At 40.7% G+C, this 12369-nt stretch overlaps 1 protein-coding gene across 1 annotated transcript; it reads right to left on the bottom strand.

Annotated features, from left to right (window-relative positions):
* Nucleotides 1-1575: 1575 nt before the first annotated feature.
* On the bottom strand, nucleotides 1576-3941 carry LOC146891368 (large ribosomal subunit protein uL23-like). The gene is made up of 2 exons (XM_085677433.1): nucleotides 3766-3941; nucleotides 1576-1780 (listed from the first exon to the last, which is right to left on the bottom strand). Exons 1-2 carry the CDS (start codon nucleotides 3939-3941, stop codon nucleotides 1576-1578), a joined length of 381 nt encoding a protein of 126 aa, XP_085533559.1.
* Nucleotides 3942-12369: the final 8428 nt, after the last annotated feature.

The following is a 12369-nucleotide window of genomic DNA, read 5'->3' as shown; positions in this document are numbered from 1 at the left end:
TTTGATCCATGATTGAAAGAAAAGGGAGATAAATGGAGCTGAGTACTACTATTTTATTATTACCTTGACTTGTCCATGATATACAGGAACCATTTTCTCCCTTTTTCATGTTAATATGATTTTTAATGTGTGGCAAATAGGTAAGATGTCCAGTTGTTATTAGGTGATGTGCAAATAAAAATTAGGTCTTCCGGATCCATCAGCTCTCCAGCACAGCCACTCCCAGGCAACACATTTAGCAGACATCTTACACACCGTCATCCTGGGCACTGGGAGTACAAAGACAAGAGAATAACTATTTCCTTCAGAACGCTTCCCAGGAGAGACAGGATGCAGAACGTGTGGTCTTTTCCTCTCCGTGGCAGCAAGACCAGCTGGGGGATGTAGTGCCAGTGGCCTTCGCAGGGACCATGTGACTCTCTGGAAGTGACAGTGTGTGAGTTGCTGGTCAGGATGCTGAAACACATCTATCTGGATCAGTTTGTGTCTTCTTTCTGGGAACTGCTTCGGTTCGATAATAACCAGGGGTGGGTTCTGTTTTCAGTTTCACTTTGTAGATTATCTAAGGAGAGAAACGGAATGACAAGGGAAATTCCCAGCTATGAAAAGAAGGTGCTGGACAAAAATATATTATTACAAAAACTTCCTGGGAATTTCCATTTTCTTTTGGGATTTTTATTTGGAAGGGTTCCTGGAATGTGCAAGAGCCTGTAACTAGCTGGTTAGTCTAAATCTTGGGATTTCAGTGCCTGAATTTAGCAGAAAATTTGTTCTTTTCTTTCTTTCTTTCTTTCTTTCTTTCTTTCTTTCTTTCTTTCTTTCTTTCTTTCGAGCTCAAAAATCACGTTCCCTGCCATTTATTCCAAAGCTGTAAACAAAACATGCTGGGCTATATTAACTTTTAAGGCAGCATGGTTATTTTTGTTTCAGGAAGCTACTCTGTGAAAGAGGCTGTGAGCTCAGTACCTTGTTAAAGATCCTGCTTGGGGCAGAGGCATGGCTATGGACAAAAGACAAAGCCATCCTCACTGTCGCAGCCTCTGGAGTTTAAGTTTTAACTGGGCTGGCTAGAACAGCTATGTAGAAACAGAAACTGAGACGAATCAGAGAGCCACTGCCAGAGGCTGAACAGATGAATTTCTAGGGAGAACTTGAAGGGTAGCTGGAAAAAAATACGTATCTTTCTAGGGAAGTCGTGGATCACAACTCCACAGGGTGTTATTAGCACCAGGGAGGTATGGTTTGCATGAAACTCTCTGGAGTTGAGTAAGTGAAGGCTCTTTGCCCTGCTTACTTGGATTATTCTGAGGCTCAAGTTACACAGTGATTATAAAAGGACTTTAAACTAAACCCAGCAATATATGCAATAGCAAGGATAGTTATGATTTTTCTCACCAGCTTTACCATTTGGTTAAAACCTTCTCATCTAGTTTGAGAAACAGAAAAACTTCTACTAGCCAGGAGCTTTCCAAGTGTGGAGCTCTCTTGTGGAAAGGCAAGCACTTCCTATTTTTTTTATTTAATGGTGAAATATTAAAAAAAGTGTATATTTAGAATTAGACAGCTGGACTCAGTTTAGATGATCCCAGTGATAGCATCCACAGCATCATAGCCAGGAGTCAACCAATTGTGTGCCTTCTTCTCTCCATCAGGCCTTAGGAGGGTGTTAACTTTGGCAATGGCGGTGTCATGGAGTTTCTTTACAACCCATTCGATCTGGTGCTGGTTGACCTTGACATCTGCAGCGAACACAAGTCTGTTGTCTTCGGTCTTCTTCTGACTAGTAGTAAGAGGGAACTTTATGGTGACATAGTGGTCAGACTTGTCTCTCTTGGATGCTCTCTTTCAAGGGTATTTGAGTTGCCTCCTGAGCTGCAGGGTCTTGGGCCACTAGGAAGGTGGATGGTGTGCATGTCCAGTTAGAACCTCCAGCCCTCTCCTTCAAGGTCCAGAACACCCTGTTCCTGTTTATCTACCTCCCCTCTCCCTCCCCCTCTTCCCCTCTCTCATACTTGCTCAGAGTCTGCCAACAAAGGAAAGGTACCAGAAAGCCCAGTTCTGCATTCTTGGTGGCTACTACAGCTTCCTCTCCTCATGTTGCCAGCTCCCAAGTCCCCACCTAAGTGCTGAGTTTTTGATCATACTTGGGTGGACAAACCCAGCTGTGGGCAGACACATCACCTTTCACCTACAACTCATAAAATCTCCCTGCTTTCGTTTGGACGTGTGACTCCTCCAGCCAGGAGAACCCGCCTGGGAGATGCTCTCAATATACCTGTTATGCTTTTTCAGTTTAGCCCTGGCTTAGTGCGTGGGTGGAGAAACATATGGGGTGGAGGAATGGGGGGGATATATTAGTGTGAATTGTTTTCTTTCTGTGCTGTGACCACCTTTCAGCACTGCCTTCTTGTCTTTCCAGGCCTTGCTTTGGCTTTGACTTTGGCTTTGGGAAGGGCAGGAGCTTCCTTCTTCAGGCAAATACACTCATAGGACACCAACCTCAGATACAAAACAGCTTAGAGCCTGTACTGGAGCAAGACAGGAATAGATTCTTCATGAGAATGACTCGACAGGTAAAATTAAAGAACATTGTCAACCAAGAAAATGATCAAACAATCCTCATTCCTGGATAGCAAGTAACTGTTGCCTCTTTTCCAGTAATAGCTTGTCTTTCAAAGCTTGGGTAAAAACGTTAAGCTGCTCAGTCAGAATTATCCTTGCTTTTAGACAGCATCCACTCTGAGGAGGATCCCCATTTCCTGGGAAGGTCCCTAGACTCAACCCATAGAGCAAATTCTTACTAACACTGTCTTATTGAGATTACCCCTGGGTCCCCATGGTGCTTGTTTTTTTTCTGCTTGCAATGAATCAGTAAATCCAGTTTTGCACCTGTGTAGATGGACTTCTTATAGTCTTGGGCTAGAGAATGTTGATGTAATTATTAGCCAGCCCCCGGTCTTTATTGTATCTCAGGTAGTGCTGGCTCTTCAGATTTTCTTAAGGGCTTGTCTATGGTATTGCTGCTACTTCAAAGAACAGATCTTGTGAACAAATGGTTATTTTCTAGACATAACATCATCCTTACCTTTGTGGATTAGGGGGACATGAACCCAAGGTACTACATTTCTTAGAAATAATAGAAATAATAGCTAACACGTATACGGCACTGGGTGGTAAGATGCGTGTTAGATAGTTCTAAGCGTGTTCCACATAATAATTTATGTAAAACAATGCTTTCTAGCAGGTGCTGTTGCCACTCAGTTTACAGATGGAGAACTGAGGTGCAGAACTGTTGTTTGTGTGTAGTTCCCCAACTGTTGAGTAAGAGGGTCCAGATCTGAGCCCAGGAAATCATATATTTACATTCGATATGGTTAGTTCATCTACCAAGAGTGTTCTGAGGCTCCAGAGAGGTGCATTCTGAATGATGTGGTGCTGCTCAGCTCCGTGTTACCGGAAGAGCTGCTCTAGCTGGCGGCGTGTCCGTCTCCGTTAAGGATGTGAGTCTAGCAACCCTCAAGTGCTAATGCGTTGCTTTAGCATCTGATTGTCAGGAGTAACTTAAACGTTGTGGAATTAAATCCAGCAACAATCCTGGATTAAGACCGTGCAGAATTATCTGGCACATGTATTTCAAGAGTTAGTTTCTCAGTTACCAGGTTTGTGTTTAGAGACTTTGAGCTGGGGAGATGGCCCGGGAGGTAAAATGCTTCCTACCTTCTACATGTTTGAGGATGTCAGATCCTAGCCACAGAACACACGTACATGGGTGTAGTGCTGCACAGTTGTAATGCCATGTCTTCCATGAGGCGCTCAGAGAGGGAGACAGGAGAAACCCCAGAAGCTTGAGGGCTGGCTAGCCTGGCATATGTACCAGCGAACAACAAAAGGGTGAACTTAAACAGGGTGGATAACACATAAGGCGATCCTCTCATCTCCATGTGTGCTGTGCATTTGTGGACACACACACACGCACGCACACATGCATACATACACACACACACTCACACACACACACTCAGAAAGATAAAAGATTTCTTTGAGCTTGGCATGTGGCTTAGTGGTATAATTCTTGCCTATCATGTGTATGGGTAATATCTAAGATCTGATCTCTGGTATTGAAAAAAATCTTTGTAGTCAAAATCTATATGTTCATAATACTTTAGAGTGCATTCCAATGTGATAGTTCTTAATACTAATTTGGAAAATATTAATCAGATTAACCTATTAAAAATCAATCCTGTACATCTGAATACTTTGAAAGATATCTTGCTTCAGTTAAGTATTAAACTTAAATGTATTAACTGTAGATTTAGTCAAATATCAGTCATCTGAATTAATAACTCATCAAAGTTTACTATGAAGGAGATACATGAAAGAAGTGAATTGAAATATGAATTGCTTATGCAGAAAAAGTACCTCCTGCTTTACCTTCTGTTTGGGTGCCCATGTCGCCTATTCTTGCTGAAACTTGCTTTCATCATTTATGAGTTGGAGGCGGAGTGAATGAGATAAGGCGTGTGTGCAGATAAGACATCTCGGACTCCGACAGTCTTCACTTTAGATCCCGACTGCGCTTCAGACCAAGTGTTCCTTATTTCATCTTAGCGTTGTTTTGAGGGTGAATTCTGGGCTGGGTTCTTATAAGGAAAACAGGGTATGTTGCTTTTATTAGGAGCTTAGTAATTATTCTACCCTTGGATCTTTACCCTTGGATCTTTTCTGGTTAATGCGGTTTCTAAAATTTCTCACCTGTGGGAGGCTCAGTACATATTTCTCTGCCAAGTTATCATATGTATGTTAGGCAAATCAGGTAATGGGATTTCATGCTTTCATTCATTAAATGCAACAGCCGATCTTACCCTTGGGAACCGGCAGTGTACAGAGTAATCAAACTGGCTTTTAAAGTCTAGTGGACCAGTTCAGTTTTGATTTGTTGTCTTTCCCATGCGTGCGGTGGCTTGTACCTGTTTATGTAGTCGATGCAGAATATCTGACTCAAGAAAGAGCTTCATACTTTGTCTCTAAGTGTCCTTAAGTCACAACCTGATTAGAATCGTTATCTTAGAGAGCACTTCTTCCTTAAACCTCAAAGTATTCAAGGAATTCTTCTCCCTTTGCTGCAGTTGCTGCTCATAGTGTCCTCCACACTGTTGGCTGCCTGGGCTGTGGGTGGTGCTTGCTATGAGTGTGGAGCTTTTCAGTATTCTATATGCAATAAAACAGATTATTCAGAAAGTGCTGAGTGTTAGCATTTTCACACAGAACACATAATTGCATTATTTCATTAGTTCTTTTTCATTTTTATTGTTTTGGTTGGGAAAGCTGTCATTTTATTTAAAATTTTTTCATGTAATATAGTTTGATCATAATCTCCACTCCTCCCTTCTCATCTTCCTACCCACCCAACTCCACACTCTTTTTTCCTCTTTCCTTCCCTCTCCACTCCCCCGAAACAAGGATCAAAACAGACCGGCAAACAAGCAAACAAATATGTAAAAGCCCAAAGGCAAAGTATACCAAACAATCTCACACATGCCTCCTGAGCTGACCTGGAGTGTGGTTGATAGACTCAGTGACGCAGATTAAGGATAGCTGAGTTTTTTTCTTTCACCAGCAGGCATGGATTGCAATAAGCTTTTTGGTCAGGAGTGGGACTTTGTGTCTACTTCTCCTTATCGGTATTAGAATTTTGTTTGGGTTGAATCTGTGCAGGTTCTAGGTCTTATGTGTGCTGTCCCTGCTTATGAGTTCATATGTATGCCAGCCTTGTTGTGTTTGAAAGATGCTGTCCATCTACTGCCTCTGCTTCCGAAAATCTTTCTGCCCCTTCTTTCACATAGATCCCTGAGCCTTAAGGGAATGGTGTGATAAAAATATATACCATCCCATTTAGGTCTGAGTACCTTAAAGTCTCTAACTGTCCATAGTTGTGGGTTTCTGCACTAATTATATCTACTACAAGAAGAAGTTCCTCTGATGAAGGTTAAGTGGGGCATTGAATTATGGATAAAGCACTAACTATGTCATTAGGAGTAATTTTATTGCTATGGTCATTTAGCAGAATAATAGCAGTAGGTTTTCCCTAGGGCCCAGGACCTATCTATTTCCAGGTTCTTGGCCACTTTACCAATGTCAGATATGGGTTCCATACATCTTAAATTAACCAAAAAGTGGTTGGTTACTACGGTAACATCTGTTCCACCGTTGCATCAGTGTGTCTTGTAGGCAGGTCACTGTTGTAGGTTGCAGGGTTTATGGCTGGGTGATATTGATGGTTACTTTTCTCCTCTAGTAGCAGGCCAAGTACCTCCCAGCGCCACGACTGTCAGCCTGTAGATGTGAAGCTTCTAGTTGGCACCAGCTTGATTTCTTCATGACAAACTGGTGTTTTCAGCAATAGAGTATTACCATAGGTTGTAGGGGAAGCAAGTAATAGCCTTGGCAGTAGCCTGATGTTTGAAGGGGATTTACGGGACCCTTTTAGCCAAGGAATCAACAAGATGCAACTCATTTCTGTCACTGGAGATTTTACTTGGTGGCTTATGATGTCTAGTAGGGGGATTGTCTTTCTTATAATGATTCCATTTAAATTTTTTCATATGTGTATATATTTTAGGAAGCTTCCATAGTAGTTGATTTTCATTTGACTTTTCAAAACGCCTTTAGTGTTAGTGGTTCCTCTTCATATTCCTTTCTTTACTTTGCCCTTCCATGCCCTTTTCCATTTAACCTTCTGTTCTAGTTTCCCCTCTAACTCTTTATGACAGTATTCTATTTCCTGTTCCCTGGAGGATGGAAGAACCCCTCCTTTCAGCTATGTAACATGAAGGGCCGGCTTGTTGGGGTTTCCGTCCCGCCCGGTACCCCAAAACCGGCAAATCCCAAAGAGAAATCACACACAAGACTCCATGAGATTATAAAACTGATTTGCCCATTAGGTCAGGCTACTTGTTAGCTCTTATAGTTTATATTAACCCATTATTCTGATCTGTGTTACCCATAAGGCTTGGTACCTTTTCCAGCTGTCAGCTCACATGTTGCTTCTTCGGTGATCTGGGCAGGAATGGCGGAGGGAGCTTCCTCCTCTCTGGCCTTCTCCTATTCTCATTGCCCTGCTTCTACTTCCTGTCTGGTTGACCCACCTATACTTCCTGCCTGGCCAATCAGCGTTTTATTAAAATACATATTGACAGAATACAGACAATTCTCCCGCACCATTTCCCTCTTTTTTTTCTTTTTCTTTTTTTTAAACAAAGGAAAATACCCATAGTCCATTTGTTGGGAATGTGGGTGTAGTATTTCAGGCTACTTCCTGCTGGTTGGGGGCGCTGATAATCTTATAGGGACCTAAAGAAAATTTAGAGTTATAATCAAGTCCTGACTGGAGTATCCTGTGAGTCTTGATCATCTCAGGCAGCAGTCTTGAATCAGTTCTGGATGAAGAACTCTGTCATCTGGGCCATCTGTTCCTATTGGAGGTTTCTCAGGTGGTCTTCCTTTATTGAACCTGATTTTTCTTAACTCAGAATGAATCCATAGCCTCTCATTTCCTGTGGAAACAAAAGCACAATCTCTTCTCCAAAGTAGCATACCTTTTGACTTCAATTTTGAAGCCAAGGTATTTTCAAAATACCTATCTTGGGGTAGTTCAGCAGTATTTATAAACAAAAGTCCTTTAGTAGCTGTTGCTCCTTCCTCAGCATTCAAACAATTCAAAGAGAGCATAATAGCATACGGTATCAAGATTCTCTGTTTATTTTCCATCTTTATGCATCTTTAACCTCTATTTCACTTTTACTTTTACTTTTTGAGACAGGTTCTCTATATATCTTTGTCCTGGAATAACTCTGTAGACCAGGCTGTCCTTGAACTCAGAGACATTCACCTGTCTCTGCCTCCCCAGTGCTGGGCTCAAAGGTGTATGCTTACCACACCTTGAACTCACAGAGATCTGTCTGCTCTGCCTCCCAGGCATTGGGATTAAAGGTGTGTGCTACCACACCTTGAAGTCACAGAGGTCAATCTACCTCTGTTCCTTGAAGTCTGAGAGGTCAAGCTACCTCTACCTCCCAGGCATTGGGATTAAAGGTGTGCACCACCACACCTAACTACTCTCTTTTTACTTTAAGAACTTTAACTTTTATCCTGCATATATTTTTAACACACTGTAAACCATTTAGAGGTTTTTTTTTGTCTTTGAATCTCTCTTTACTGTTTGTCTCTCTTTTTCTGACCACATGAGCCTTTAATTTACAAAGCAATATGGAAAGCCGTGGCTTTGACGGCTAGATCCAGCCCATTCCTTAGCTTTCCAGCCTCATGGCTGAGATACCAGCCAGAGCTGTGTTCACTGCCACAACTCTATGGCGTTTCAAGGTCCTTGCCAGCAAGCAAGCTGCAGCATTCTGCTCACAGACCACACTCAGTTGGACTGCCTGCTTGAAAGAGTCAGAGTTTGCTCTGGCAGGAAGGCCCAGAAAGCCGGCATTTTAAAACAGTGCAGCTTTTCTCCTGCTACGACTGAAAATTGAAAAGCATGCGTTTAGCTTTTCATCAACACTGTTTAAGTGTTTAGTGGCAGGACCTCTTAAAAGAGCTGCAGAATTTTGCAGCTAAAGCTGAATCAGGAAGCCTCTCTTAGATGAGAGTGCTTGCTTGCCTCTAGCAAGCAGAGCAGACCCGAGAAATTGCTGCTACCAAGAAAACATGATTTACTCTATTCCTTCCCAAGCTTTCTCAAGATTTCTGTGGATTCAGTTATCCACATCTGGGTGCCATATGTAACATGAGGGGCTTGTTGGGGTATCTGTTCCTGCCTGGTACCCCACAGCCGGCAAGTCCCAGAGAAAATCAATAACACAGAGATCTCTATAAGTTATAAAGCTGATTGGCCCATTAGGTCAGGCTTCTTATTAGTCCTTGTAACTTATATTAATCCATTATCATTATCTATGTTACCCATAAGGCTTGGTACCTTTTCCAGCTGTCAGCTCACATGTTACTTCTTTGGTGATCTGGGCAAGAATGGCGGAGGGAGCTTCCTCCTCTCTGGCCTTCTTCTATTCTCATTGCCCTGCCTCTACTTCCTGTCTGTTTGACCCACCTATACTTCCTGCCTGGCCAATCAGCGTTTTATTAAAATACATATTGACAGAATACAGACAATTCTCCCACACCAGGCTTCCTAATTTCTGTTGTTACTCTGACTGAAACACACATCAAAAGCTTAAAAGCTAATGCTTACATAGAAGAGAAAGCATGCAATATTTTTTTTTTTTGGATCTGGGTTACCTCATCAGGATGGTTATTTATTTCTAGTTCCACTCATTTTCCTGCTAATTTCATTTTTTCTTAACAGCCGAATAATATTCCATAGTGCAAATTTACCATGTTTTCACTATCCGTTCTTCAGCCAGTGGGCTTCTAGGCTTTCTTAGTTTGTAGTTATTAAGAATAGAGCAGCTGATGCACATGAATGAGCAAGTATCTCTAGAAAGATGCAGACTCCCTTGAGTATAATCTCCAAAGTGGTATAGCTGGATCTTGTAGTAGATGGGTTTTTGGCTTTTTGAGAATCCTCCACACTGATTTCTATTGTAGTAGTTTGCACTACTACCAGTTATGAATAAGTGTCCCCCTCCCTTCATCCTTGACAGCATCTGTTCTCCTTTGGTGCTTTGATCTTGGCCACTTTGACTGGGGTAAGATTAAATCTCAAAGTAGTTTTAATTTGCAATTCCTTGATAACTAGGGATGTTGAAAAATTTTAAATTGTTTCTTAGTCATTTGTGTTTGTGTTTCAAAACTCTCTGTTTAGCTCTGTATTCCATTTTAAAAAATTGTTCTTTTTTCCCTCTGAAGTTCAGGTTTTTGTTTGTTTGTTTGTTTGTAATACACATTAACTTTATCAAATGTATATTTGTATATTTGGTAAAGTTTTTTTTTCTATTCTGTCAGCTACTACTTTGCTCAAATGATGTTTTTTTTCTCTCTCTAAAGCCTTTCAGCTTCATGAGGTCCCTCTTACTGATTTTGGTTTTAATGCCCATGCTGTAGGTGACCCTGTTAGAAAGTTCTTTCCTGGGCCGATGACCTCAAACATATTCCCCACTTTTACTTCTGTTCCGTTCAGGATATCTAGACTTACAGTGACTTTGTAAACCCATTTGGAGTTCAGTTTTACACAGGGTGATGGATAAGGATATATTTTAATTATTTTACATGCAGACATCCAGTTTGGCCAGTGCTATTTGTTGAAGATGCTCTCTTTTCTGCAGTAAGTGGTTTTGGCTTCTTTGTCAAAGGAAGTTTGTAGTTTGTTTTTTTTGTTTTGTTTTTTTGTTTGTTTGTTTGGGCTGCCAACCAGCTCCCAAATAAAGACATGGAGACTTAGCATTGTGAGTGTTTGGCCTTAGCTTAGGCTTGTCCCAATAGCTCTCTTAACTTAACTGAACCTGTGTCTATTCATCTATCTTCGGATTTTTTTTAAATTTTTCTTTCATTTTGTATGTCTAATTTTATTAATTTGGATCTCTTCTCTTTTGTCTTTGATTAATTTGTCTAAAGCTTTGTCAGTCTTGTTCATTTTTCTCAAGGAACCATTATTCCTTTCATTGTTTCCTTGTATTTTTTCTTTATTTATTTCTATTATATTGGTTTTAGCCCTGACTTTGATTATTTCTCCTAATCTACTCTTTTGGGTATTATTTCTTCTTGTTTTCTGGAACTTTTGAGTGTATTTAAAGTATTAAAATGAGCTTTCTCCAATTATTTTGGTTGTGAGCCTTCCTTTTGAGCTCCTGTTTTTTTAGTGCTGTGAACCTGTCCCTTACAGTTGCCGCCATTTTGCCCAGTGGATTTGGATATGTTCTGCTTTCATTTTCACTCATTTTTTAAAAAGTTTTCAAGTTTCTTCTTGATTTTGTCTTGACCTGGTTTACATTCAGTAGTGAGTTGTTCAGCTTCTATGAATTTTTAAACTTTGTATAGTTTCTGTTTTGTTGATATCCATCTTTAATCCATGATGGTCAGATAAGATTCAGGATGTTATTTCAATTTTTAAATTTCTGTTGGGACTTTCTTTGTGTCCTAACATGTGGTTGGTTTTGGAGAAAGTTCCAGAGGCTGTTGCTTAGTGGAATGTTCTGTCAATGTCTATTTGCTATATTGGATTAATGAAATTATTTAACTCCCTCATGTCTCTGTTTAATTTTTGTTTGGATGAGCTATGCCTTGGCAAGAGCTGGATACTGAGCCATCCTTTTTCATTGTCTTAGGGTCAATATGTGATTTTAGCTGCAGTAGAATATCTTTTATGAAATAGAGTGTGCTTCTCTTCAGTACATACATATTTAGAATTGTAAGATCCTCTTGGATTTTTCTTTTAATGACTATGTAGTATTATTTCCTATCTCTTTTGACTAATTTTGGTTTAAAGTCTATTTTGTAAAATATTAAAATAGCTATGTTAATTTGCTTCTTGGTTCCCATTTCTTGGAATATCTGTTTCTATCCCTTTACCATAAGGTGATTTCTATACTTGATGCTGAGGTGCATTTCTTGGATGTGGCAGAAGGATGGATCCTGTTTTGTACTCCAGTCTGTTAGTCCATGTCTTTTCATTGGGGAATTGAGGTCATTTATATTGAGAATTATTAATGAGCAATGTTTATGAATTTCTGTTATTTTGTTTTCATGTTTTTCCACCTTTTTTGGTTAATCCTTCTGGGATTATTTATCTGGCCATCTTGATTGAGCTAGAATCTCAGCATCTGGATTTAGGACATTCAAAGTGTTTCTTGGTGTAGATATCAGATATCACCTTTACTAAGTCTTGCAAATGGGCGTCCTATTCTTTGGTTGCTGTTTCCCACTCTGGTTCCTAGCCAAGTGTGCAGCTGTTGGGCCCCTGAGTTACAGTCAAGTCTGCGGCAGTGGTAGAGAGTAATTCTGCAAGTCAGTATAGATTCACAATGGAATGGAGATAAGCTAATAGGAATGACTGAAAGGAGTCATGGGGAAGAACTAGGTAGACCATGGACACTGACTCTACATTAAAGGCCAAGTCCTTGAGATGTAGCCGTAGATGAGCTGGGAGGAGGCGCTTACAGGGTAGGTTGCAGCTGGTCTGAGCCCTGAAGAGACTGCAGTAGAGGGGGATAGAGTTCACCTTCTTGAATCCCAGCAAAGTGTGGGACTGTGGGGGTTCCTAGCAGAGAGCTGTTCTTCCAGTTGGCTGAGAGTCACAGAGAAATGGATATGGTCTAGAAAGAAAGACTGAAGGGAGTGACAGGGAAGAATTAGCCATTAGTTAATTCTTAGACACAAAACAGAACTAGATAATAACTTGTTTTTCTATGTACTCGG

Source organism: Myodes glareolus, chromosome 16 (genome assembly GCF_982192425.1).
Source record: "Myodes glareolus chromosome 16, mMyoGla1.1, whole genome shotgun sequence".
NCBI lineage: Eukaryota > Metazoa > Chordata > Mammalia > Rodentia > Cricetidae > Myodes > Myodes glareolus.
The sequence above is the reverse complement of the archived record's forward strand: the minus strand, read 5'-3'. Positions and strand labels throughout refer to the sequence as shown.